Source organism: Oryctolagus cuniculus, chromosome 15, assembly GCF_964237555.1.
Source record: "Oryctolagus cuniculus chromosome 15, mOryCun1.1, whole genome shotgun sequence".
Lineage (NCBI taxonomy): Eukaryota > Metazoa > Chordata > Mammalia > Lagomorpha > Leporidae > Oryctolagus > Oryctolagus cuniculus.
The window spans coordinates 65,599,348-65,626,766 of NC_091446.1; the positions used below are offsets into that span (position 1 = coordinate 65,599,348).

At 39.2% G+C, this 27,419-nt stretch overlaps 1 protein-coding gene across 2 annotated transcripts in view; it reads left to right on the plus strand.

Annotated features, from left to right (window-relative positions):
* Nucleotides 1-27,419, plus strand: part of ADK (adenosine kinase) — a 604,142-nt gene that overhangs the window by 391,625 nt on the left and 185,098 nt on the right. For both annotated transcript variants that reach the window (XM_008269935.4, XM_008269936.4), the window contains exon 7: nt 20,439-20,609. In XM_008269935.4, coding sequence (XP_008268157.1) covers nt 20,439-20,609 — 171 coding nt within the window. The remainder of the gene's footprint in view (nt 1-20,438; nt 20,610-27,419) is intronic.

Below are 27,419 nucleotides of genomic sequence, written 5' to 3' on the forward strand. Positions count from 1 at the left end.
AAACCACTTCCCACATGCTGCAGCAGCCAGAGCTTGGCCAGGCAGAAGCCAGGAGCCAGGAATTCACTCTGGGTATTCCATGTAGGTAGTAGAGACCCAACTACTTGAGTTATCAATCTGCTGCCTCCCAGGATGCACATCAGCAGGAAGGTGAAATTGGGAGCACAGCCAGGACTTGAATCCAGGCATGCTCATAGGTCATACAGGCATTCCAGACAACGTCGTTAATGGTACACCAAGCACCCACTTCAGCTTTTCGTATTATTATTCATTTGAGGGAGAGGGAGAGGGAGATTTCCTACACTCCTGTCCATTGGTTCACTCCAAATGCTGACAACAGCTAGGAGAGTGGAAGCCAGGAACCAGGAACTCAATCCAGGTCTCCCACAGGAACCCACTTACTTGAACCACCACCACTGACCTTGCAGAGCTTGCGTTAGCAGGAAACGAGCCAGGGGCCAAAAGGAGCTATCAAATCCTGGCAATACAGTATGGTATGTGGATTTCCTAACTGGAAGCTCAACTGATAGGCCAAATACCTGCCTGCTCTGTTATTTTATTTAACCTCATTCAATATAGTTTCTGTTTTGGTTGATATTGTTCAATATGATGCCTATAGAATAGTCTAGGAGCTTGTTCTGTTTCCTTCTCCCCCTCTCACATCCTCTCTTTTCAGTTACATTGTTACTAATGTACAATATTTATATTGGTTTCCCCAGGGCTTTATGTAGTGTGGGATTCGTACATGAATCTTGCCCTAGGATTTGGTGACTTTTCTCTCTTCAGGAGCAGGGAATATCTGGCCCATGGGCCAGACAAGACCTTCAATATTGTTTGGTCCCACCCTACCAAGGCAATTGCAGGTGGAACTGAAAATTAGTAAATCTACAGCAGGTTAATATTTAAGTTGATAATTTTATATGGCCATGAATGATGTTTTAAATATCCAAATGGCTCTTGGCAGAAAAAAGGCTCCCCACCCCAACATATGGTTGGTTATCTTTGCATCTTCATGTTGTGCTGAAGGTGTGGCATTTTTATAGGTGTATTTTTCTGTCCTTGTTCTATGTTGTTTTGGAGGGAGACGGAATGTAGGTGACAACTATTGCTTCAACTCAACAGAATTATTCAGCTTAATTTGTTATAATTTTTAAAACTATCTTTTCTTTATTTCCACTCTGGGTGAACTCATTTATTCAATAAATGTTTAATGAGTACTTTCAGCCGGCGCCGCGGCTCACTAGGCTAATCCTCCACCTTGCGGCGCCGGCACACCGGGTTCTAGTCCTCGACGGGGCGCCGGATTCTGACCCAGTTGCCCCTCTTCCAGGCCAGCTCTCTGCTGTGGCCCGAAAAGGCAGTGGAGGATGGCCCAAGTCCTTGGGCCCTGCACCCCATGGGAGACCAGGATAAGTACCTTGCTCCTGCCATCGGATCAGCGCGGTGCGCCAGCCGCAGCACACCAGCTGCCGCGGCCATTGGAGGGTGAACCAATGGCAAAGGAAGACCTTTCTCTCTGTCTCTCTCACTGTCCACTCTGCCTGTCAAAAAAAAAAAAAAAAAAAAAAAAAAAAGAGTGCTTTCTTTATGTAGACATTGTTCTAGAGATCCAATAATGAACGAAACTGATATCTTGGCCCTCATAGATACTACACTCTAATATCTTTGTCCAGAAACAAAGAATAAATAGGTGACTATATAATATATTGTTTAGTAGCAGTGCATTCTATGTGTTAAGAAATCATAAAGCCAGCTGGCGCCATGGCTCAATAGGCTAATCCTCTGCCTTCAGCGCCAGCACACCAGGTTCTAGTCTTGGTCAAGGCGCTGGAATCTGTCTCCGTTGCCCCTCTTCCAGGCCAGCTCTCTGCTGTGGCCCAGGAGTGCAGTGGAGGATGGCCCAAGTCCTTGGGCAGCTGGGCCCTGCACCTGCATGGGAGACCAGGAGAAGCACCTGGCTCTTGGCTTCAGATCAGCGCAGTGCGCTGGCCGCAGTGGCCACTGGGGGGTGAAACAACCGAAAAGGAAGACCTTTCTCTCTGTCTCTCTCTCTCTCATTGTCCACTCTGCCTGTCAAAAAAAAAAATCATAAAGCCAGATAAAAATTAGGTTGAAGAGATTTCAGCACTACCTATAATAGTTAGGAAGACCTTTGAAGAAATGTTGTTTGAGCAACTTGTATAATGGGACAGTAACATTTCTTATATTAGTATTTAATTTATGAAAATTATAGGTTTGTCACTGAACAGATATCCACAATAAATTGATTAATTCTAAGACCTCTACAGTAGAGCTGGAAGCATACTGTTTTGAATGCATACCAAATGAGAAGACTTTTGTAGAGACACAATCTTCTACATGGATTGGTATTGACAGAAGATATTTGAGTAACATATAGTCTTTCCTTTCCTGTGGAAACTCCACATTTTATGCTTGAGCCTTCAGAAACCTTTTTACCTGGTCTTTACCGCCACCTGCATTGCTTTCACTTAGTTGTTCTTACATGGAGGTCTTAATCTTTCATTGAAGAACACAGTAAACTGAATTTGCAGCTGAGAAGTTGTTGTGGACAACATAGTCTTCTGTATTAATTAGTGTTCAATATGTTAAGCACATATGACAAGTTTATTTTCGAACCAACCAAATGTTTCTCACAAGAAGTGGCATTTTTTTCATCTCTTCAAGAATGAAAGCTCAGGAACTGGACATATCTTACTTTCTGCCTTGGCTGTCAAGTGCCTTAGAACCAAAGTCAAAGCTAATTCAAGATACCTATGCTACTTACTTCTTTTTTTTCTCCAGTATTATCCTATTCTAAGTTATGTTTATCCTAATAATTTTTAAAAAGTTCTCTCATTAATTGTGAAACAGATAGAGATGTGTATAAATGAATAAGATGACAAGTTAGCACAATGGAATCCTGTTGTATCCTCATATCATTGGTTGTATGACCTTGGCCAAGTGGTACAATCTTTCTGGGCTTTAATTTCTCCTGCAAAGTGACAGGGCTTGTAGAGCAAATATTTTTTGCTGCAGAATACTGTTTTATGAGCAATAACTTCAAAGCTCACTATATAAACCAAATTATGGAAGAACTGCTCTGGTCAGGCCGGTACCATAGTTATATGGAAACTAAGTTTGTCTTTTTTAAAAAATATATTTTAGAGGCCGGCACCATGGCTCATTTGGTTAATCCTCTGCCTGTGGCGCCAGCATCCCATATGAGCGCCGAGTTCTAGTCCCGGTTGCTCCTCTCCCAGTCCAGCTCTCTGCTGTGGCCCAGAAAGGCAGTGGAGGATGGCCCAAGTGATTGGGCCCCTGCACCCACATGGGAGACCAGGAAGAAATACTTGGCTCCTGGCTTCGGATCGGTGCAACGCCAGCCGTTGTGGCCATTTGGGGAGTGAACCAATGCAAGGAAGACCTTTCTCTCTGTCTCTCTCTCTCACTGTCTAACTCTATCTGTCAAATAAAGAAAGAAAAAATAAAAAGTACATTTTATTTATTGGCAAGGAAAGGGGGGCGGGAGGGATGGAGGAGAGAGAGAGAGAGAGAGAGAGAGAGAGAGAGAGAGAGAAAAGAGAGAAGGAATTTATCTTATATTCACTGATTCATTCCCCAAATGCCTGCAATAGCTAAGACTGGACCAGGCCAAAGCCAGGAGCCAGGAACTCTGCCTTATTCTCTCTCTTGGGTTGGGAGAACTCAACTACTTGAGCCTTTACTTGCTCCCTTCCTGGGATAACATTAGGAAAAAACTGAATTGGCAAAAGAGCAGCTGGGACTCAAACCAGGCACTCCAATATGGGATGTGGGCATTCCAGACAGCATTTTACCCCAACAGCACCACAACACCCTCCACTGTAAGTAAACGAAGTCTCATTTTTGATTGAGATAAAATTAGAGTTGCCGTTTTCAACAAAGAAGTATAACCTGCACTATACTACTTTTCCCTCTACTACAACCAAATTTTATATTTTATAGTGGCCTTCTTTTTGCCATCTTCATGAGATTTTGAATTTTTTGTAATGTCTCAAGGATAATGAGTGGACATTTCCATATTTTTAATCAGTGGTTGAAAATTTGTGGGAAGGTCTTGTGAAAACACAGATTGCTGTACCTAACCCATAGGAGTTTCTGGTTCAGTAGGTTTGGGTGGGACCAATAAGTTGGAATTTTTGCACGTCTCGAGGTGACTCTGGAATTTGATTTGAGAACTATCCTAATCAGTATTAAAACTGCATTGAGGGCCGGCGCCGTGGCTCAATAGGCTAATCCTCCACCTTGCGGCGCCGGCACACCGGGTTCTAGTCCCGGTCGGGGCGCCAGATTCTGTCCTGGTTGCCCCTCTTCCAGGCCAGCTCTCTGCTATGGCCAGGGAGTGCAGTGGAGGATGGCCCAGGTGCTTGGGCCCTGCACCCCATGGGAGACCAGGAAAAGCACCTGGATCCTGGCTCCTGCCATCGGATCAGCGCGGTGCGCCGGCTGCAGCGGCGGCCATTGGAGGGTGAACCAATGGCAAAGGAAGACCTTTCTCTCTCTGTCTCTCTCTCTCACTGTCCACTCTGCCTGTCAAAAATAAAAAAAATAAAAAAAAAAAAAAACTGCATTGAGACACTTAACTTAAAAATTGTATCAAATCACATAACTTAGCAATATTCAGGAGATAATTAATGTCTAAGTAACACTATGATATCTGAAAAATATTTAATTGACAAAAAGCTCCTAGTATCATTAGATAAAATAAATTCTTAAAAAGCGGAAGTGTTTCCTGTGTGACATCAAGGCCTGTCTTTACCATCTTTGACTTTTTGTACTACAGTTGTGAATGGATACATGCTAATCCAGCAGTAATCAGGATTTGTTTCAGCAATAAAGAAATTATTTCTAAAAGCAGTCTTTTCCTTTTGAGAAGCTGGCAGCACCTAAGAAGAAAATGTCAGGGTCAATAGAAGTGCATTCACTGACAGTTTAGCTCTTTCTTGTGTTACAGAAAGTGATTTGAAATTTGGCTTTTATCAAAAACAGAAACCCAGGCCACTTAAAATGATAAAACAATAGCTTTCAGCTTAGTCATTTTCCATTTACAAAGTGATAGTTTCATAAAATAAGCAAAGCAAACTTCAGAAAGCCAAAACAATTACCTAGAGAAATGGTTGCATTATGGTCATTTTTGAACTCAGATTTAAAACAACTAAGTCTAATAGTAACTGGAGAGAAACTGCTTGTTTGTATTCATTTATTAGGTAAGACTAAAGATAACTTCACAATAAAATGTGGCCAGAAAGTACAGTCATCTCCGTGTAGTTACTTCAAAATTTCTTGTAGCTGCTTTAGGATCACTTGTGTTCTCTGTTACCCTGTTTCAAAGCATTAATTATAACAGAAGTTATAACTAGTTTTATTTCTAGCTCACTGTGATTTGTCAATTTCTGGGTAAAAGATACTCCCTCTTCAGAATCCCTTCAAATTTTTTTAATGTGCACCCATGATGTGTACATGGTTTTGTGTTATGTATTGCTTCTGAAAATATTGTGCAAAGCTAACCAATTATGGGGACAACTTACGTGTGAATAAGCAGAAAGATGGGTAAATATATCATTGTATAGCCTTATAATACAATATTACTTTTCCATAAAAAGGAATAAAGTATTGATGTGTTACGATATGATTGATTCTCAAATTATGTAAATGAAAGAAGCCAGATGCAGAATGTTATGAATTGTATGATTCCATTTACATGAAATATCCAGAACAGGTAAATCCATTAGAGCAGAAAGCATATTGGTGGTTTTCAAGGTCTGGAAGGGAAGTGAGGAATGGAGACTGGGGAAGTAACTTTTTTAATGTGAAGATGATAAAATGGGGATGATGAAAATGTTTTGGAACTAGGTGATGGTTTATAACATGAATGTTATATGAACTTTATAAATAAAATTTTATATGATTTTCACTTTGGCATTTTAAAGAAAGCAGGTAATTAAAAACACCTGACTTTTGGCCAGCTCTCTGCTGTGGCCAGGGAGTGCAGTGGAGGATGGCCCAACTACTTGGGCCCTACACCCCATGGGAGACCAGGATAAGTACCTGGCTCCTGCCATCAGATCAGCGCGGTGCGCCGGCTGCAGCGCACTGGCCACCGCGGCCATTGGAGGGTGAACCAACGGCAAAGGAAGACCTTTCTCTCTGTCTCTCTCTCTCACTGTCCACTCTGCCTGTCAAAAGAAAAAAAACTGACTTTTAATATTTTCTAATTGACAGTGACTGTCAAGGCCATTCAACATAGTCTGTTATTTACAGGTGAAGATACTGACACTCATCAAGAGTAAATAAATACACATTTGTGTCACATAGTAGTTATTGTAAAACCCAGCCAGAATGTAAATATGAATTTCTAGCCCAGTGATTTCTGTAACTAGTGTATCATTTGCTGCTTTATTATCTCTTTCTGTAATTTTTGTACTTCAGGTGAACATACTACTTCAGGTGTTGATTTTATAAAACAATAAAGACAAAGAAACAGCTTCATTTGTGCTTAGAAAAAAAAAAAAAAGCCAGACTTTGAATTAGAAGAGACTTAATCTACAACAGCTCAGCAAAGGAAGCACCTTATATTTTAAATCTAATTCATACGTGCCTGTTCTTTTTTTGTTTGTTTTTGGTTTTATTTATTTGACAGGTAGAGTTATAGACAGTAAGCGAGAGAGACAGAGAGAAAGGTCTTCCTTCCATTGGTTCACTCCCCAAATGGCCACTACAGATGACGCTGTGCTGATCCGAAGCCAGGAGCCAGGTGCTTCTTCCTGGTCCCCTATGCTGATGCAGGGCCCAAGCACTTGGGCCATCCTCCACTGCCCTCTCGGGCCACAGCAAAGAGCTGGACTGGGAGAGGAGCAACTGGGACTAGAACCTGGCACCGATATGGGATGCTGACACTGCAGGCAGAGGATTAACCAAGTGAGCCACGGCGCCGGCCCCTGTGCCTGGTTTTTGAACCCTAAACTTCTGCCATAATTTTGATTTTTTAAATTAAGGAGTTGCTTCCAAAAATTGGTTACCACATTCCACTACTTGACATTTTTTTTGGTTTTTCCAGTAGACAAGAACACTCAGAGTGTATAAAGATTATATAAATGACCCTGTCCTGCTTGTGAAAGCTGAAAGGTCTGTTTTCAGCAACGTTGTCCTCAGGCATCCAGGGACAAGCACTGAATCATATTGAGGACTGGAGATGAAGAGCCGTAGCCAAATAAAGCAAGTAGGGCTGTCAGAAAAGTGGGTGTTACACTCAAATTTAAAGGACTAGTGTTGACTTACTGCTGAGCTAAGAAAATAGTCAGATGTCTTCATTTCAGGAGAGCACATTAGGAAATGTAATTATATTATTTCTCTCTTTCTGAATTCACTTTAATTTTCAGTTTCTTTATTCTCTTTATTACTAAGAATTAGATACACTATAACGCTCTAACGTGATTTCCTATTAATATATCTCTCCAACATTCCTTTTATCTGTTACTTTTTCATTTCTACTTAGTATGTATTTCCTTCTTTTTTCTTTTAGTTCAGAGGTCACCAAAAGCTGTTTTTATGAATAAGGATTTTTTGGAACTCGCCCATGCTTATTCTTTTACATTTGTCTATTGCTGCTTTCATGCTGCAGTGGCAGAGCTGAGTAGAGAGATCACGTGGTCTGCAAATCTAAAATATTTATTGGACCTTTTACAGAAAGCATTTGCCAGCCCCTTTTGTTGATGAAGTATACAGTGAATAAATACCACCAGCAAAGAAAAGTATATAGAAAGATACAGGATTTGTGCTTAGGCTAGCTAAAAGCCTGTATGGTTAGAGTATAAATTCCGTGAATGCACATCACCAGACATAAAATAGGTAAGAAAGAGTGCTGTTAGATTTAAGGGATTTTTAATGCCATTTAAGGAACATGAACAGTATTTTTATTAAATAAGTCATTTAAAGTTTTTGTCAGGGCCGGCACTGTGGCACAGCAGGTTAAAGCCCCGGCCTACAGTGCCAGCATCCCATATGGGTGCTGGTTCAAGTGCCAGCTGCTCCAGTTTCAATTCCGCTCCCTGCTAATATGCCTGGGAAAGCACCCGCGTAGGAGAACCTGAAATAAGTTCCTGGCTACTGGCTTCAGATCGGCTCAACTCCAGCCTTTGTGGCCATTTGGGGAGTGAACCAGCAGATGGAAGACACCTCTTCTCTCTCTCTCTCTCTCTCTCTCTCTTCCTCTCTCTCTCTCCCTACCCCTCTCTGTAACTTGTATTTCAAATAAATAATATAAATTTTTAAAAAAATGTTTTTTAACAGTGGAGTTTTTCCAAAGCAAGAAACTGTTGCAATAGTATTCACAAACTAATGAGTTATCAACTAAAGTTGTATTAATGGAAAAGGTAGCCTAGTTATGAGAGTTGCTATACAGTTACCATTGATAGGGCATTAGTGAATTTGGTGGCAAAGATATAACAATTCTTAGATTCAAACTTTATTGTGCAGAAAAATGCAAAATTATTTAGACATATTAGGAAAGTGAAGAGCTAATTTTTATGGAAGTTTTAAGTTAATGGAGGATTATGATACTACATAGGATTGGAAACAAAACTGATGACTAGGTATTAGCGTTACTAAAGTTGTTAGGTCATCCCAGCCATAGGATCCATCTTGTATAAAATTTCTTACTTCACTGTCCAGAGATGCCACCCTCACACACAGATTTATTTAAGTTATCTCATACACAGGTAATTACTTTCATTTTCTAAATGTTCGGAGCCATGCCCAAGAAAGGCTGTCACTCTCTCAAATATAAAGAGTGTGTTTCAAAGTATCTTCTCCAGATAGAGCCACAGTTGCCAAAACTGGGCACTCAGATACTCTAGGTTATGGCAGCAAACTCACAAGAGTGCTACAGGACATTTTATATCAGTTTCAGCATTAGATTTGCTGCATTCCTTCAAGATGATGTCATACTTGGGAATGATTAAAAAAATCTAATACTTTCTGAAAATCAATTCAGGACAGGAAGCAAGGGTAGCAATAGAATCTAAGGCTTGAAGACTAATGCAGTGCTCTATAAACGCACACATTCTGATAGTATTGTGGTAATTTCTGAATGAAATGAAACTCATTTTTAATTTGTATGTGACTTTTTTCAAACTGGATATTAAGTTGTAAAGGTAGTACTTAATGAAGTTGTTCAGTCTAGCAGTTAGATCTGTTAAGTCTCTGTTAAAGCAGCATGAAAAAAATGACAAAAACAGTAAAGGTTCTATGAACTGAGAAACTTCAGGTCCTCCAAACTAGAGAGAATTGTCCAGTTCTAAACTGCATGTCCTCCCTGTCCCATAGGCTTCTGAAAATGCAACAGTCTCCTCCATTTAAAATAACATTTCAGGGACACGAGAGTTTATAAAGAATCTCAATAAAAATTTCATTATTCATTATTCAGATATTTTGAAATTTTTTTAAAAGATTTATTTATTTATTTGAAAGAATTGCACAGAGAGAGAAGGAGAGGCAGGGGGAGAGAGAGAGGTTTTCCATCCGCTGGTTCAATCCCCAAAATAGCCAAAGCAGCCGGAGCTATGTGGATCCGAAGCCAGGAGCCAGGAGCTTCTTCCAGGTCTCCCACGTGGATTCAGGGGCCCAAGCGCTTGGGCCATCTTGTACTGCTTTCCCAGGCCATAGCAGAGAGCTGGATTGGAAGTGGAGCAGCCTGGACGAACCGGCGTCCATATGGGATTATGGGATACCGGTGCTGCAGGTGGCAGCTTTACCTGCTACGCCTCAGCGCCGGGCCCTATATTTTGAAATTTTCTGTGCTTTGTTCTTTGTGCTATACCAACCCCCACACACACAAAAAATGTAATCCTTAAGATTACAAAAAGTAAGGGTGGTAAGACAAATGCAGGTTACATATATTAAGAGAAATACCCTCAGTTATTTATTTCATAATATTACATGTTATAGAGATTCAAAGAAGAATGAATCAGCAGTAATGGGTCCCTGACACCTTCATGGGAGATCAGAATTGAGTTCCTGGTTCCTGCTTACAGCCTGGCCAAGCAGTAGCTGTTGTGGACATTTGGAGAGTGAAACAGTGAATGGGAGATGTCTGTCTGCCTTATGGATCAGTTGAAAAATAGTTAAAAAAAAAAAAAAAAAGAATGAGTAAATCTTTTGGTGGAAATGAAGAAAGGCTTTGAGGGCTGGAAGTAAGATTTTATATAGGCCTTGACAGAGTGGTAAAATTCTAGCAGGTACAGGTACTGCATATTTCAGATAGAAGGAACAAAATAAAGACTTGAAAGATTTATTTTGGGAAAAGCAAAAGTCATTCTGTATGATTGAAGCAAGGACATATGTTGTGGAGTAATAGAGGTTACAGCTGGTTTACTATGTGAGTTGGAGTACTATTGTGGAGAGCTTTGAATGCTGGGGTGTGAGGCATTTGGATTTAATTTACTAGGAAAAGAAGAGTGATTAGGGTGATTAATCTGTCAGCAGGATATAGGATGATTAAATCAAGGAGAAAGGAGGTAGGGGAAGCTTTTGAAAGAGAATGATGGATTTTGTTTTATGTATTTGTATTTCAAAGGAAATATCCAACTGTAGATGGAAGTTAAAGAGAGTATACTTTTGTTCAGTGTTGTTCCTAACAGCTGTAACTTAGAACTTGCCATTCCTGTAGGAGGAGGAAGGCTTTCTAATGTTCTTGATATTTCTATGGTAACAGTATTAATGAAATACAACACTTATGGAATGTATACTGCATGTCAGGCTCTGTATTAAGCATTCCTTTAATTTTGACAACTACTTTAAAAGATTTCTTTATTCTCATTTTATAGATGAGAATAATAAGGCCTGGGAAGCTATTGCCCAAAGTCACATAGTTGAAGTAGACAGATTAGCAAAATTGTTGAAAATAAGTGTACTAGCTTGTTTAAACTGCAGAGAATTGAGTTAATCCTTCTCCTCAGATCTTATCAGGCTGTCATCATTCGATTTAGGCACAACTCCTCTGATTTTATTATTCCTATTTTTCCTGATCCCTAATCCATTTCCCTTCCTGACCATAAGTATGCTAGTGTGCTGTTAGATGTGTGTCTTTGTGTTCATATGTATCCTTGAAAATTATATGGTGGTGTTATTGATGTGTGCAAATCAAATGTGTTTACATTGTACATGATATAGAAAAGTATGAACTTTGTATCTTGGCCTAGTTGATGTATATATTCCTACCTCTTGCTTTTAATCTCTACATAATAATATACCTTCACCACATTCTCCTTGTCTTTTACCTTAGAAGTAGACTTCTAGGATGCTTTAGGTTTCCTTTTCCTTGCAGCAAAACTTTGATAATAGTCATCCTCTGGGTCCCCCCAAACTCCATATTCTTTCCACTATTCCATTGTGCCTTTCTGTCCATGCTTTTTTTTTTTTTTTTTTTTTTTTTGAGGGAGTTATATGGAAAAGAAGAAAACTGACTTCATTCATGGTATACTTAACGCTGTAGGTATTTTAATCTTTAAAAAGGTTAAAACGTTATATAGAAATAGGTGATTTTATTTATGTTACCAAAAGGAACTACATAGGTGCAGTGGTGACATAAACTTTATAGCATACACTAGTATATTTGTTCTAGCTTTCTTCTTTTAGTGACTCTTTGCTGTCACTCATGAAGTACTGCATATCATAACATTGTAATTGAAAACAATTTATACATTATCTTAATGGATGTCAAAGTCAGTATTTTCCTTCCAGCAGGTAGAAGCTATGCTTTGTCATAATTCATATTTGATCTTCCTGTTGCCAAACAACAATGCGAATTGGTTGGAGGAGGCATTGCTGTAGAATCCCCAACCTGGGTCCACTCACCCAGCGTGTAGAAAATCAGTCATTGACATCAGGGTGGTGGAAGAAAGTAGATGTTTATTGCAAAGCACAAAGCAAGGAGCCAGGCAGCTGTTGCTTAATGCCTGGACTTTCCTAGGTGTTAGGGGTGAAGGTTCTTAAGATTGAAACTGGGGCTGAGAGGTGGGTGAGCAGCTCATGTCCAGGTTCCTGGTTGGGCAGTAATACTCATGATATTCCTTTGGTCAATGATGCCATGCCCTCAGGGAATTTATGGTGGTCAAGTGGGCTCCAGTTGGCCTGGGGGTTACATGAAGGTGGCAGCCACAGTCTGCCCGGAACTGGAATTCCCCTACACAAATCACCCCAGGACAACACTGGCCATCAAAGTTCTTATCTATTGTAGAAGCAAATAACTCCTTGACTCTGATGACTAGAGCCTTGCAGAGCCAGGATGTCATTCCCTCAAGTCAGTGAATTCCTTTTGACAAAGGGCAGGCAAGGACAAGGGGGATGGACAAGAGGCTGGGTCCTACTTTTACATTATATAAGGGTTTGGTTTCACTCCCAGTACTAAAAGGGAATATTTTTTACACTCTGGGAGGTTCACCAAACATGTAGAACCCGTTAACAGGAAGAAAACATGCTGTTATGATTGTTGTATTAGTTGTTTTTGATTTTTCATTTAATGCATCCTCTCTACCCTCTCCTCTGATCTTGTTTCTCTGGCACCTTAGTCATGGCATGGGAAACAGGCTAATTATCTTCTTTAAAGAGAACAGACAACAGTGGGACATCTTAAGACGAAAGCATCTGGTGCTCTTAGCCCTTTCCTGGTTAGCACTAGTCTAGGCTTGGTGGAACTTTCTGATTGTCCAAGAATTTTTCTTTTATCACACAGCATTCTTAAATTTTCCACTATAAATAGTGTTTATCCTTACAGGAGTTAGAACTCTCATATTTAATTTGTTCCTTTTTGAGCCTTCTGTCTACTCAAAGAAGTTATGTGGGCGGTATCAGTCGTTGATCTGTCCTTACTCTTGTTTGTTGAACTAAGCTTCTCACCATTTACAAACATCTCCTGCTTGGGCAGACTTACCTCAAGTAAACAAAATGCTTTTAAACAATTTTTATCACAATAATATAACCATATCTCCAAATTTTGAAAAATAAGGAAAGTATTGGAATTATCTACAGTTTTTCTATCCAAATTTAACCATTTTTACTTTTGATATATTCCATTAGTTTTTTTTTACTATTGATATAATGTATGTTATTCCACTGTGTTTGCATTGTTTATATGTCTCATTGAATGTTCATATATGAAAAACATTTTCTACTTTAGTACTTAATTTTTGTCATCATCAGTTGTAATGTGCTTAAAATTGTCTCTAGAGCGGCACTTTTCAGTAGAAGCGCAACACAAGCCATATATATAATTAAAAATTTTCTAGTCCCCATAAAAGAAGTAAGAAGAAGCAGGTTAACACTATTTTTAAATCTATCCCAATATATTGGAATGCTTTTATTTCAATGTGCAAAAATTATATGTTGTATATGAAACATTCTTTTTTCCATATTGTTTTTGAAATGTACCTTTTCTATTTATAGCATAGTCTATTCAGTCACTAAACTTTTTATTAAATTTTTTTTTGTTTTTATTTATTTGAAAGTCCAAAAGAGAGATCTTCTATCCACTAGTTCACTCCCCAAATGCTCCCAACATCCAGGACAGGGCCAGTCTGAAGCCAGAAGTCTGAAACTCAGTCTGGGTCTCTCACTTGGGTGGCAGAGACACTCTTACCTGGGCCATGACCTGCTGTCTTCCAGAGTGCACATTAGGAGGAGGCTGGAATGGGAAGCTGAGCCAGAACTCAACCCCAGGCACTCTGATACGGGACTCACATGTCCCAAATGATCTCTTAATCGCAGCCCTGAATGTGCACTCCTAGCCACTGAACTTTGAGTAGTCAAAATGAAATGTAAATGTTTTATTGAAAACAACAAAATTTAGGCAAAAAAATATTTAAATTACTTCCATGTTAAAATTTATATTATTGAAATTTAATAAAAAATTAATTTCCACAGTTGTACAAGCCATATTACATATGCTTCTCCTCTATATAACTTCATTTAAATTCAGATTTAAAGTTTATGTTATTTGTTGCACCAGTCACATTTTAAGTGATCAGTAGGTAACTTCACAGTATATATGTCAATTCTTACCTATTTATTCCTCTTATTAAATGTTTCCAGGCTTCAGTGAAATAAATAGCATGCTGATATTTTCATGAATGTTTCCCATGTTTTGGATTATTTCCTTAAAGTAGACTCTCCGAAGTGTAATTATTGGCCTATAGTTTTTTCTTTATGGTTCCTCATGTGTATTTGCAGGTTACTTCCTGAGGAACTCTGCATTGTCTTCAGCAGTATTAGTGTGCTCTTTTCACCAACCCTTCTCCATCTTCAAGTATTATTGTGTTATTTCTTTCATTGCTAGAGAAGAATATTTATCTTAGAGAAGAATATTTAAGTTATTTAAAGACTAAAAAATTAACCCTTTGTTACAGTTTCCCTATTTTTCCAATGCTTTCTTTCCCCTTGTTGGGTTTGGAAGAGAGCCAACTGAAGGTTTTAATTTTTCTGTAGCAGTAATATTTGCTATCTGGCTTGAAAGTCATTGCCAATCCAGAAATTTGATTTTTACTTCTTTTATTATAGATTTCTAATATATTTTCCTTTAAGAAGGAAGCTTTAATCAAATGAATTTATGCAGTTATGTAATTATGAGAAGAGAAACTAAATTACAAGTTCTTAAACATTCAAATCCATTGCCTACTTCTTTTTTTTTAAGATTTATTTATTTGAAAGTCAGAGTTACACAGAGAGACAAGGAAAAGCAGAGAGAGAGAGAGAGAGAGAGAGAAAGGAGGGAGAGAGGCCTTCCATCTGCTGGTTCACTCCCCAATAGGCCGCAACAGCCATTCTGGGCTGATCCAGAGCCAGGAGCCAGGAGCTTCTTCTGGGTCTCCCACGTGGATTCAGGGGCCCAAAGACTTGGGCCATTTTGTGCTGCTTTCCCAGGCCATAGCAGAGAGCAGGATTGGAAGTGGATCAGCTGGGACTAGAACCAGCGCTCACCACAGCGCTGGCCCTAATTGCTTACTTCTTATTTATAAATGAGCTTCAAGGGGAACTTCTCTACTATCACTACACTTTCATGTATATGGATAGTTAGATTTGGGGTAGATTAACTCACATAGGTTAAAATCTACTGGTCTGAATATTTGAAAATAATTCTATTTCTGCCCTCTTATATTCTGGTCTGACAGTTTTTCTAAAAGTGGAAGTCTTTTTTACTCTTTTATATCTTTATGTATCCACAATGAGAGTTAAATTCATGAGTTTATAGCTTTATTCCCTTTTGAATCCGTATAGACTTAGAATTTCAGGAATTTAAACCAATTTCAAGAATTTAAACCCCTGAAAATTATCACACATTCACGTGCATCAATTCTTCAGAGAATTGTTAATGAAAATAAAAAGTTTGTTCTTAGATAAGAACAATTAAAAAGAACTCCCAAATCATTACCATGAATTAAGATAGACACTGATGAATAGCAAAAGGAGTGATTTCTTTCTTTTTTCTTTTAATGTATTAAATGATGTTTGTGTCTAGACTACCCTGTGCTTAAACTACCCTGAGGAATCCTTAAAGGGCTTGAGATTTCTGACCATTAAGTCCTTCTCCACCAGAATGGCTCTTTGGCTCAACAGTCTTTCCCTATCCCTGCTACTTGTTCTGTTTTGCTTCCTACTGTAGTGAGTAAAAAGTCCCACTTCACTTTCTGTTCTCATCTGTATTATCTAGCCTGCAAGTATTAGAATCTACTTTGTTTTAGATTTCTTACTAGGACAAGGACTAACAGAGTTAACTGTTGTGTCGACTAAAACTCCTAATTAGAAAAGTCCAGGATTTTGTTGGTTACATATTTTTCTCAATTACAATTAAAGGAACTGTTCGCTTTTTTTTTTTTTTTTTTTTGCAAACCTAAAACTCATGAAAAAAATTATTTTTTGTAATTGCACTGTTTTTGTTTTTGGTGATACTGTAGTATGGAACATGTGGTCTACCAAAGGTTATAAATCTAGGAAGAAAAATTATGGTTGGCATACATTTTAACAGTCTTTACAATCTAGCAGAGCACAAATCCCAAATTGTTTAAATAGTAAATATTTACTTAAGAAAAACAAGAGAACATTTAAAAATAGAGTTAATTTAAGTTGTGAATTTGACTCATTTAAAAGTTGACTTTTTTGGGATATCCTTTATAAAACTGGCAAAATCGACATGTACTGGCAACATCACAATACTCTCGTGTTATATTTTAAAGTGAAACACATACAACATACATACATTTGGATGGAGGCCAAATTTAGACCCAGGGGCATACTGCTCTGTACGTTAAATTACTATCAGATGTATTTTAGCACAGATCAAATTTTCAGTCTGAAGTTGGTGAGAAGCCTAATTATTTGACCAGGTTACTATTTATGTAGACCATTCTATGGCTGTCTGTGGTTAATCCACAGCTGGCAGAATGCTAACTTTGGAAGGTTTTTATTTCATGCTGGAACAGTTTGGAGAGAAATAGGGGGGAAAAGCTTTAAACTCTTCTCATTAAATGAAAAGCAAGTACATACATATTACTATGGAGACAAGATGCTATATAAACTGTTCATTTTAATTCTCCAAGTGACAGAAATAGCAAAAAAACAGCTTGGATGCTCATAGTATGCAAGTGACATGGTTATTTGGTTAAAGAAAAAAGGTGAAAACGTTTTTCAAAAGTAACACTTAAGACCTGCTTACCTTTTAGAACAGTTGAATATCAGTGGGTTGTAATTATCACAGGAAAGCATAATTTTATTAGAATTTCATTAGTAATACTGATAGTACACAATTGAGGGGAGAATTAATAATTTTCCTTATCCATTGTAAGATTCATGGCTGATCACTATAACAAAGATAGATTAACAAGAGAAAAACCTAACAAATTTATTTAACAAAGTTTTATGATAAGGGAGTCTCAGAAATAAAAGACTCAAAGACTCAGGGGAAAATGAATATTTTTATGTTTGTCCGATGAAAAAAAAATGAACAGCTATGGAGAAACATGATTGAATGAAAAGGATATGATCTAATGGTAATAAACTAGGTTGGGGGGGTTGGATTCTTCTTAGCCTCCAGGTGTACAGCAGGACTCCTCTGAAATACTTACCTTATAGCCTGCTTCAGACTTAGGTGGGTTAAATAATTCTGTTAGGCCCAACTTTCTTTTTTTTTTTTTTTAAAGATTTATTTTCTTTATTTGAAAGAGTTACAGAGAGAGGTAGAGACAGAGAGAGAGGGAGGTCTTCCATCTGCTGGTTCACTCCCCAATTGGCCGCAACGGCCGGAGCTGCACCAATCCAAAGCCAGGAGCCAGGAGCTTCTTCTGGGTCTCCCACATGGGTGCAGGGGCCCAAGGACTAGGGCCATCTTCTACTGCTATCCCAGGCCATAACAGAGAGCTGGATCGTAAGAGGAGCAGCCAGGACTAGAACCAGCACCCATATGGGATGCTGATGCTTCAGGCTAAGGCTTTAACCTGCTGCGCCACAGCGCTGGCCCCCCAACTTTCACACAGAAAGGCAAAAGATCCGAGTGACCTTACTTCAGCAGTTTTCCCAATTGCCAAAGTGCCATATTTGGGATATCTTAATCTGAGCCCTGATACAATTGTAACAAAATTCTCTTTCAATATTTAAGAATATGTAACAGTAGTAAATCCCCCTTTCAAATATGGATCCTGATACACATAACCCGTGCACAGACTTAAAGTTTGCATGATGAAACTGGTCAGTCCCTTAGTTGAAGTGAATAGTTCAGTAGCATTTTGGTAACTTTGAAGAAGTTCTTTCATGTTTTCTAGATTATTCACTGAATTTATTAGCTGGGTCTTCTCCGCTTCCACTTTGCAGTACCATCACTTCCTCTGGTTCTTTGATTTAATTATCCTCCCTCCCTTGGTTCTTCATATTTCTATTTCTTCCCAAGATCTTTCTCTCTGAAAAAGCTAAAATGTTCAAACTTCCCCTGTCCTTAAAAACAGCTCTTTTGTTCCATCAATAAAAAGCCTTTCTGCCCTTTTCTTTACCTATTACCTACTGAAAGAAGTTATTTGAATCCAGGCTCCATTCCATAGAAACTGTGGGGACATTTCTTAACTTCTGTCTTGTTTGTTTTATTTATGAAATAAGACTAATAATGATGGTATATACTGTGTAAGTTTGAGGTAAGGGGGAAAAAGCTAATAATACTGTATGTGTGTATACATATTCACATTCAGATTACTATCATTCACTGATAAAGGTCCCAAAATATTTTAGAACACTACCCTTACTTTCACACCTTTCCTTCTCCAGTAGCTGCTTGTTTTTACCTTCATGGTAAGTGCTTCCTCCTAATCATCAAATCCTGTACCTTTCCCTCAGTCCTGTGTTTCTCTGCCACTCAACAACATGGAGCACTTGAAGCCCCTTCTTGAAGTTACTCTGGGTGGAGTTCTCTTTCATCATCACTTATACTGTCTCTTCTCTCCTTTTTCCTCTCCTCTGTCCTTTCTTTTTTTTTTTTTTTTTTATTGTTTTCCATTCTATGTTGTGTCCTCTGCTCGTCCTGTGTTCTCTTCCTTGATAATTACAACCTGAATAATTATAACCCCTCTTTTACCTCAACTCCTAACATAATCTTCCTTGTGAGTCACTCGGCACCTCAACTGCAGGGTGACCACAGCTAAATACTCTCTCTTTATCATCTAAACCATATAGTATTCTAGATTTTTCAGTTTCTATTAATGGTAGAACGAAATTTAAAAATCCCTTTCATCTTTGGACTCTTCTCCTTTGCCTTGTACATTTTATTTTTTAAAAGATTGATTGATTGATTTGAAAGGCAAAGTTATAGAGAGGCAGAGGCAGAAAGAAAAAGAGAGAGAGGTCTTCCATCCGCTGGTTCACTCCCCAAGTGGCTGCAATGGCTGGAACTGGGCAGATTAGGAGCCAGGAGCCAGGAGCCAGGAGCTTCTTCCCTGTCTCCCATGTGAGTGCACTTGGTCCATCTTCTGCTTTCCCGGCCATAGCAGAGAGCTGGATCAGAAGTGGAACAGCTGGGACTCGAACCAGTGCCCATATGGGATGCTGGCACTGCAGGCAGTGGCTTTACCTGCTATGCCACAGCGCCAGCCCCACCTTATACACTTTAAACAATCATCAGATTCTGTATGTAGTCATCCTTGTATGGCTTCCTTGTACACAGCCAAATGCAGACTTTTATTAACTTTTGCTAGATTATTGCTATCTAGGTTAAGTTTTCTTTATATTTTCCTTTTTTTTTTTTTTTTTTTTTTTTTTTTTTTTGACAGGCAGAGTGGACAGTGAGAGAGAGGAGAGACAGAGAGAAAGGTCTTCCTTTTGCCGCTGATCCGATGGCAGGAGCCAGGTACTTATCCTGGTCTCCCATGGGGTGCAGGGCCCAAGTACTTGGGCCATCCTCCACTGCACTCCTGGGCCATAGCAGAGAGCTGGCCTGGAAGAGGGGCAACCGGGACAGAATCCGGCACCCCGACAGGGACTAGAACCCGGTGTACCGGTGCTGCAAGGCAGAGGATTAGCCTAGTGAGCCGTGGTGCCGGCCTCTTTATATTTTCTTTAAGCTTGTTACTCATTTCTTTCAAGGAAAACTTCACTGCCCATAATCCTTCCTCACTCTCTCCCATATTACTTGCCAAATAGACTCCTAACCTGCCACCCAAGGTCCTTTGCATTCTTAGCTGGTCTTCCATGTTCATCTTTATATTATTGCCATTTGTGTGTTCCTTTACACACTTGTCTATGATCTATACCAACTTATGTATCTTACCTCTTTATATTTCAAATAGAAAGTATGAATACATTTTCATAATACTTTTATTATTAAAGACATAAGTAAATAGCATTGTAAAGTATAGCTTTTTGACATGTTAATAAAATTTTTTATTATATTACTAGATTATTTTCTCATTAGTTAAAAATTCTAATTCAGAACCTTCAAAAATTCCATTTCAGGTGTTTCTTAGGTAATCAAAGCTATCATGTTAATTAAACAGATTATTTTAGTCCCTTAAAGAATCCAGACTGTTCATAAAGTGCTAGAAGGATCCAATCTGCCTTCATTACTGTTTCTCTAATTTATATGTAATAGCTACCTTGACTGAAATCTCTCCAATATATTTTTCTTTTGTAGATTCTCAGGCTTCTTTCAGTTTCGAGCATATAATGAAATAAGCACTGTTTATTCTCTGAAGTAATGGCATATAGTGTTCATGTGACAAATGTTTCTCCCAGTCGAATACTGCTGTTTTTTGCCTTGTGTTCTATAATGATATTTTATGTGGACTTTTTTATTTTGTATTGGTTTATTATTCTCACTTAGAGTAACTATGTGGGGATGGCATTCTTAATTTTCCTTCCTTTTTTTCTTTAACCAGGGCTTTTTTCTTACCGTATCACCGGAGTCAGTATTAAAAGTGGCTCAACATGCTTCTGAAAACAACAGGATTTTCACTTTAAATCTGTCTGCACCATTTATTAGCCAGTTCTATAAGGAATCACTGATGAAAGTTATGCCGTATGTTGACATCCTTTTCGGAAATGAGACGGTAAGTTACGTTTTCTTTAGTAAAACAAAATTACCTGGTTTGTTGTTTGTTTCTGATTCGTGTATGTGTTTAGAAATATATAAATAAGGGGCCAGCACTGTGGCACAGCGGGTTAACCCCAGGCCTGAAGCGCCAGCATCCCATTTGGGCGCCGGGTTCGAGACCCGGCTGCTCCACTCCCAGTCCAGCGCTCTGGTATGGCCTGGGAAAGCAGTAGAAAACAGCCCAAGTCCTTGGGCCCCTGCACCCACGTAGGAGACCTGGAAGAAGCTCCTAGCTCCTGGCTTCGGATCTGCACAGCTCTGGCAGTTGCGGCCAATTGGGGAGTGAACCATCAAATGGAAGACCTTCCTCCCTCCCTCCCTCCCTCCCTCTCTCTTTCTCTCTCTCTCTCTCTCTCTCTCTCTGCCTCTCCTCTCTCTGGGTAACTCCACCTTTCAAATAAATAAATAAATCTTTCAAAAAAATAGAAATATATAAATAAAAGGGGCTGGCACTGTGGTATAGTGGGTTAAGCCACTGCCTGCGATGCCGGCACCCTATATGGGTGCCAGTTTGATTCCTGGCTGTTCCACTTCTGATTCAGCTCCCTGACAATGCGCCTAGGTAAGCAATAGAAGAGGACCCAAGTCTTTGGACAGGGCCCTGTACCCATGTGGGAGACCAAGAAGCTCCTGACCCCCAGCTTCAGATCAGCTCAGCTCTGACAGTTGCAGCCATTTGGGGAGTGAATCGGTGGATGGAAGACCTCTCTCTATAACTCTATCTTTTGAATAAATAAATCTTTTTCAAAATCTATAAAAAGCAGAAGAAAGTAGGAGGCCTTCAGTGTATCCTCAAGGGATCTTAACCACTGAACTTTTCTGACTTGCAAGAGTTTTACATGTGAAATTAAGATAGTGTCTTAAATCTTCCCAGAAGTGCGTTCTGATTCTAATTTTATGGTTCTAAAATAGATTGAGTGTATTGATTGATTTTATATCTAAATAACATAACTGTTCTGTCTCCCTAGAATAACATAAAAATTGATCTAGAAATAATTCTGAGATCATGTGGGTAAAGATTTGTAGAAATAATGTCACAGTGTCAGTAACTGCAAATGCAGTCACCTCTGGAAGGAAATGCTATATCCTTGACAATTAACACAATGACATAATGGCAAGGAATAGTGGTAAAAGCTTTGAATTGCTTTTGTGTATAGCTCCAGGAAGTCTCATTTGACTAAAATCTACCTTTTAGATTTTCCCTATTAAGTTCTATTTTCTAAAAGGTAAAGGAAGTAACTAGAAAAAAATGCTTCTGTAGCCCTGAATAACTTTACAGAATTGATTATCAGATAGCAGTTTGAGAATCATTGGGAGAAACTGACACCTGCTTACAGTGTGCTTTGTGTAGTCAGGAAAAATCAGACTGGTAGCACTTAAATGTGTGCTCTAGACTTTAAGAAGGCAAATTTTATAACTTCACAAGATAATGATGATTTTCAAGGTATGAGACTTTTGAAATAAAGATGGCTTGAGAGGACTGAATACCACCAAAAATACATTTGGACATTATAGTCACCATTGATGTTAATTAGGAAGAGAATGGGGAAGGGGAGAAGCTTTTTTGAAAAATCATTGCAGAGCATACAGAACACTCTAACAATAATCAGTATTTGTAAAAGATGTAAGAGGGGCCTGCTTTGTGGTGCAGCACATTAAGCCACTGCTTGGGACACCAGCTTCCCATATGGGTTCATGTCCCAGTTTCTCCACTTCAGATCCAGCTCCCTGGTAATGGCCTGGGAGAGCAGTGAAACATGTCCCAAGTGCTTGGGCCCCTGCCACCCACATGGGAAACCTGGAAGAAGCTCCTGGCTCCTGGCTTCAGCGTGGCCCAGCTCCAGGCACTGCAGCCATTTAAGGGCTGATCCAGCAGATGAAAGCTCTCTTTCTCTCTCTACCTCTTCCTCCCTCTCTGTGACTCTGTCTTTCAAATAAAAATAAATAAATATTTAATTAAAAAAACGTAAAACAGAGAAAGAGAGATTAAAACCATATATGACACTCAGTAATGATGCTAAAAGTTTGTTAGAGAATTAGATCAAAAAAGAATAGGCCCAAAATGATTTAGGTTAATAGAAAATGTTGATGACATAAAAATGGTCTTCACTTAAAAAAATTCAAAGCACAAATAACAAATGAAACAACAGATAAGTTGAACATCACTGGGGCCAGTGCTGTGGTGTAGTAGCCTCCAACTGTGGTGCCAGCATCCCATATGGGTGCTAGTTTGTGTCCTGTCTGCTCCTCTTCCAATCCAGCTCTCTGACTTCTGGCTTTGGATCAGCCCAGCTCTGGCCATTGCTGCCATTTGGGGAGTGAGCCGGCAGATGGAGGATCTTTCTCCCTGTCTCTCCCTCTCTCTGTCTGTAACTCTGCCTCAAATAAACAAACAAACAAAAGTTTAAAGATTTATTTTATTTATTTGAAAGGTGGAGTTAGAGAGAAAGAGTGAGAGAGACACACAGAGAGAGATCTTCCATCTGCTCATTCACTCTCCAAATGCCTGCAACAGTCAGAGCTGTGCTGGGCCAAAGCCAGGAACCAAGAGCTTCATCCAGGTCTCTCACATGGGTGCAAGAGCCCAAGGACTTGGGCCATCTTCCACTGTTCTTCCAAGCACATTAGCAGGGAGCGAGATAAGAAGTGGAGCAGGGTCCAGCGCCGTGGCATAACAGGGGAAGCCACTGCCTGCAGTGCTGGCATCCCATATGGGCATCAGTTCTAGTCCTGGCTGCTGCACTTCCAATCCCACTCTCTGCAATGGCCTGGGAAAGCAGTACAAAATGGCCCAAGTCCTTGGGCCTCTGTACCCATGTGGGAGACCCAGAAGAAGCTCCTGGCTTATGGCTTCGGATTGGTGCATCTCTGGCTGTTGTGGCCAACTGGGGAGTGAACCAGTGGATGGAAGACCTCTCTCTCTGTCTCTCTCTGCTTCTCCTCTCCCTGTGTAACTCTGACTTCAAATAACTTTTATCTATCAAAGAGTACTATCAATGGGAGATAATATTTACAAATCATATATGTTATAAGGGGTTAATATGCAAATGCACAACTCAATGACAACTCACCAACAAGAAAACTAGCATCCAAAATCAAAAATGGGCAAAAGATTTAAAGGAACATTTCTCTAAAAAAAAGTCATATAAATACCAATAAACATATGAAAAACTGTTTAACATCTCTATTCAATTAAAAAAATGCAAATTAAACTAAAATTAGACACTGCCTCACTCCCATTAGGAAGACTATTGTAAAAAATAAATGAGGCCAGCGCCGCGGCTCACTAGGCTAATCCTCCGCCTTGCAGCGCCAGCACACAGGGTTCTAGTCCCAGTCGGGGCGCCGGATTCTGTCCTGGTTGCCCCTCTTCCAGGCCAGCTCTCTGCTGTGGCCCGGGAGTGCAGTGGAGGATGGCCCAAGTACTTGGGCCCTGCACCCCATGGGAGACCAGGAGAAGCACCTGGCTCCTGCCATCGGATCAGCGCGGTGCGCCAGCCACAGTGTGCCGGCCACAGCGCGCCGGCGCGCCGGCCATTGGAGAGTGAACCAATGGCAAAGGAAGACCTTTCTCTCTGTCTCTCTTTCTCACTGTCCACTATGCCTGTCAAAAATAAATAAAAATAAAAAATAAATAAAAATTAATGAAAGATCAGGTATTGATGAGAAGGTAGAAAATTGGAACCCTTTTGTATAGATGGTGGGAATGTAAAATGATGCTGCTACCAGAAGACATTCCACATTTGTACATATAATGAAATATTCTTGAGCCCTCAGAAATGAAATTCTAACGCATGCTATAAAATGAATTAATCTTGAAAATATTATGTTAAGTAAAATAAACCAGATACATCAGACAACTGTTGGATTTTCCTTTAAGAATCCCCCTTTATATGACGTACCTAGAATAAGTTAAGTCATAAAAACAGAGAGTAAATTAATGGTTACCAAGGGCCAGGGTGAAGGTAGAGAAATGGGTTTTTTTTTTAATCAGTACAGTTTCTGTTGGGAAGATGAAAAAATTCTAGAGATGGGCAGCGGTAGCAGTTGTACAACATTGTGAATGTATATAATGCCGCTGAATTGAATACTAAAATTACTCAAATGGTACATTTTCTTATATGTATGTTTACTACAATTTATTTTAAAGGGCTTAATCCACAAACCAGTAAACTTAAAGTTTCATGAGATCTTAGCATAGGTCATTAAAGAAATTATTTTTCCCCACCCATAAGAGGAAGTGGTAAAACTATATACTGCTACATGACTCCAAGTCAGGTCATAAGAATGTTTTTCTCTGTTGAGGTGAATACTGTTCATTTGAATTCAGCAGATACATATGTATTACCTATTAGAGCAGGCCAATAAACAGTGGATGCATAATATATTTGAGAAGATCTGTCATGCTGTGAATTAATAATGAAGATTAGCTATAGGTCAATTGGATGTATTTGGTGTTTTATTGAACTTGTCTCAAAAGGTTTGCTGAGGCAGGCATTTGGCCTGGTTGTTAAGACGCCAGTTAAGAAGCCTGCGTTTCTTGCAGAGTGTGTGGGTTCAATACCTGTCTCCAGTTCTTGACTCTGCTTCCAACTGATGCAGGAAGAGCAGTGACAGATCACCATAATTGGGTCCCTGCCACTTATGCGGAAGGCCTGGCTCGAATTCCCACCTCCTGGCTTTAGCATGGCTTAGCCTAAACTGTTGAAGGCGTTTAGGATGAATCAGTATATGAGGCCTCTCTCTCCTTCTCTCTGGCTCTCTATCTGCCTCTCATTTGAAATTAAAAAAAAAAAAAAATAGAAAAAGTCTATTGATAAATTAAAATATTTCTAATGGAATTCCTCAGTACCTTGAGCTTCGCCAAGTAACCTGCCATTGATTCTGATAAAAACTCTATTTGCATATAATACAAATGCAAATATTTCAGATCCTTAATAAATGTCAAATTAAGTTGAATGTCAAAATCAGATTTTTTAAAATGCTAATGGACTGGAAATATCAATTGAGTTATGAAACTTAATAGGAATAATAAAAATGATACTGTATTTGATTATAAAAAAGCAAGTGGAGTAATATAACTTTTATCTCTTTAATTTCATACCCATTGTTCTTCTTGAATACTATGGTAATAATAAGCTATTTTTAGATCTCGAGGAAAAAGACATTTTAGTTATAAATGGGAGAAAGTGTAAAATATATTTCTCAGAACCTATATATCGAGTTGTTTTATCTTCCCCTTCCCTATCATAAACAAAAAAGCTATGTTAATATACATTTTCTTTTAAAAAAATATTTATTTTTATTTGAAAGGCAGAGTTACAGAGAGATCTTCCATCTGCTGATTCACCCTCCAAAAGGTCACAATGGCCATTGCTGGACCAGGCCAAAGCTGTGAATCAGTAGCTTCATATGAATCTCCCACATGGGTGCAAGGACCCAGGTATTTGGGCCATCTTTTGCCCTTTCCTAGGTTCATTAGCTAAGAGCTGGATTGGAAATGAAGCAGCTGGGACTCGAGGCTGCAGTCACCAGCTTAACCAACAATGCCACAGCACTAGCCCTAGTAAAAAATTTCTGTAAACTAAGTGTAAACACTTAGCTACAACCAAACACACTGGCCTTTATTTTCTACCTGATGTTCAGCGTCCCTTTTTCAGAGGACTATATATTTGTAATAATGGCTTAATTGTCTTGGTATTTAAAGGAACACCTGTCTCCAAGACTGTCTTTTCATGATCAGTGATCTTTGCAAAACAAGAAAGAAATAAGGTAGACCCTATGATTGCTTCAGCTAATTACTTGGAGAGCAATGCGAAACCACAACTCAAAGAGGATAGCCTAAATAGAGCCTGTTATCTCTTTGAATAAAAGAGATGGAGCTAGAAGTTCAGAGAATATGAGACAGCTAGTCCTTTCAAGTCAAGGGTACCAGAGAATAAAGAGTTGCCTAGAGAATACAAGAAATTTGCAGAGTTCCACATGCACCTCACTTGTGTATTATTCATCACGTATTTGTGAGGAAGCTAATAAAGGATAAGAACTATCTGAAGAGATGAGAGAAAATTCTTTGAGTACTCATGGAGCCTGAAGCCATTCCTGTTCCACTAGTGTTAGTGGATAACCTCTTAATTCATGGAGCTACAGAGTATCCAGAAGTGGACCCACTTTACTCCATGAGATCAACATTGCTTTGATACCCGAACCAGAAAAAAGCATTAAAAGAAAGCAAAGCTACAGACCAGTATTCCTCATAAACGTAGATACAGGGATCAGCGTTGTAGCACAGCAGGTTAAGTCACAGTCTGCAGTGCTGGCTGCTCTGCTTCCCATCTAGCTCCCTGCTAATGCACCTGGGAAAGCAGCAGAGGATGACCCAAGTACTTAGGCCCCTGCCACCCACCTAGGAGATCAGGATGGAGTTCCTGGCTCATGACTTCAGCCTGGCCCACCGTCAGCTACTGCAGCCATTTGGGGAGTGAACCAGCAGATGAAAGATCTCTTTCTCTATCATTCCACTTTTCAAATAAGTAAAATAAAAACTTTTTAGAGAAAACTTCTCTTTTTTAAAAAAATACTGATACAAAAGTAATTTTATCAAGTCATATTCAACAGTATATTTAAAAATAATTTATCATAACAAGGAGTATAGAATTGGTTTACCATTTTAAAAATTCATCAATATAAATCAAACTCAAAAAAGACAAAGATTGTGATCATCTTCATAGACACAGAAAAGCATTTGACAAAGCCCAAAATTCCATTA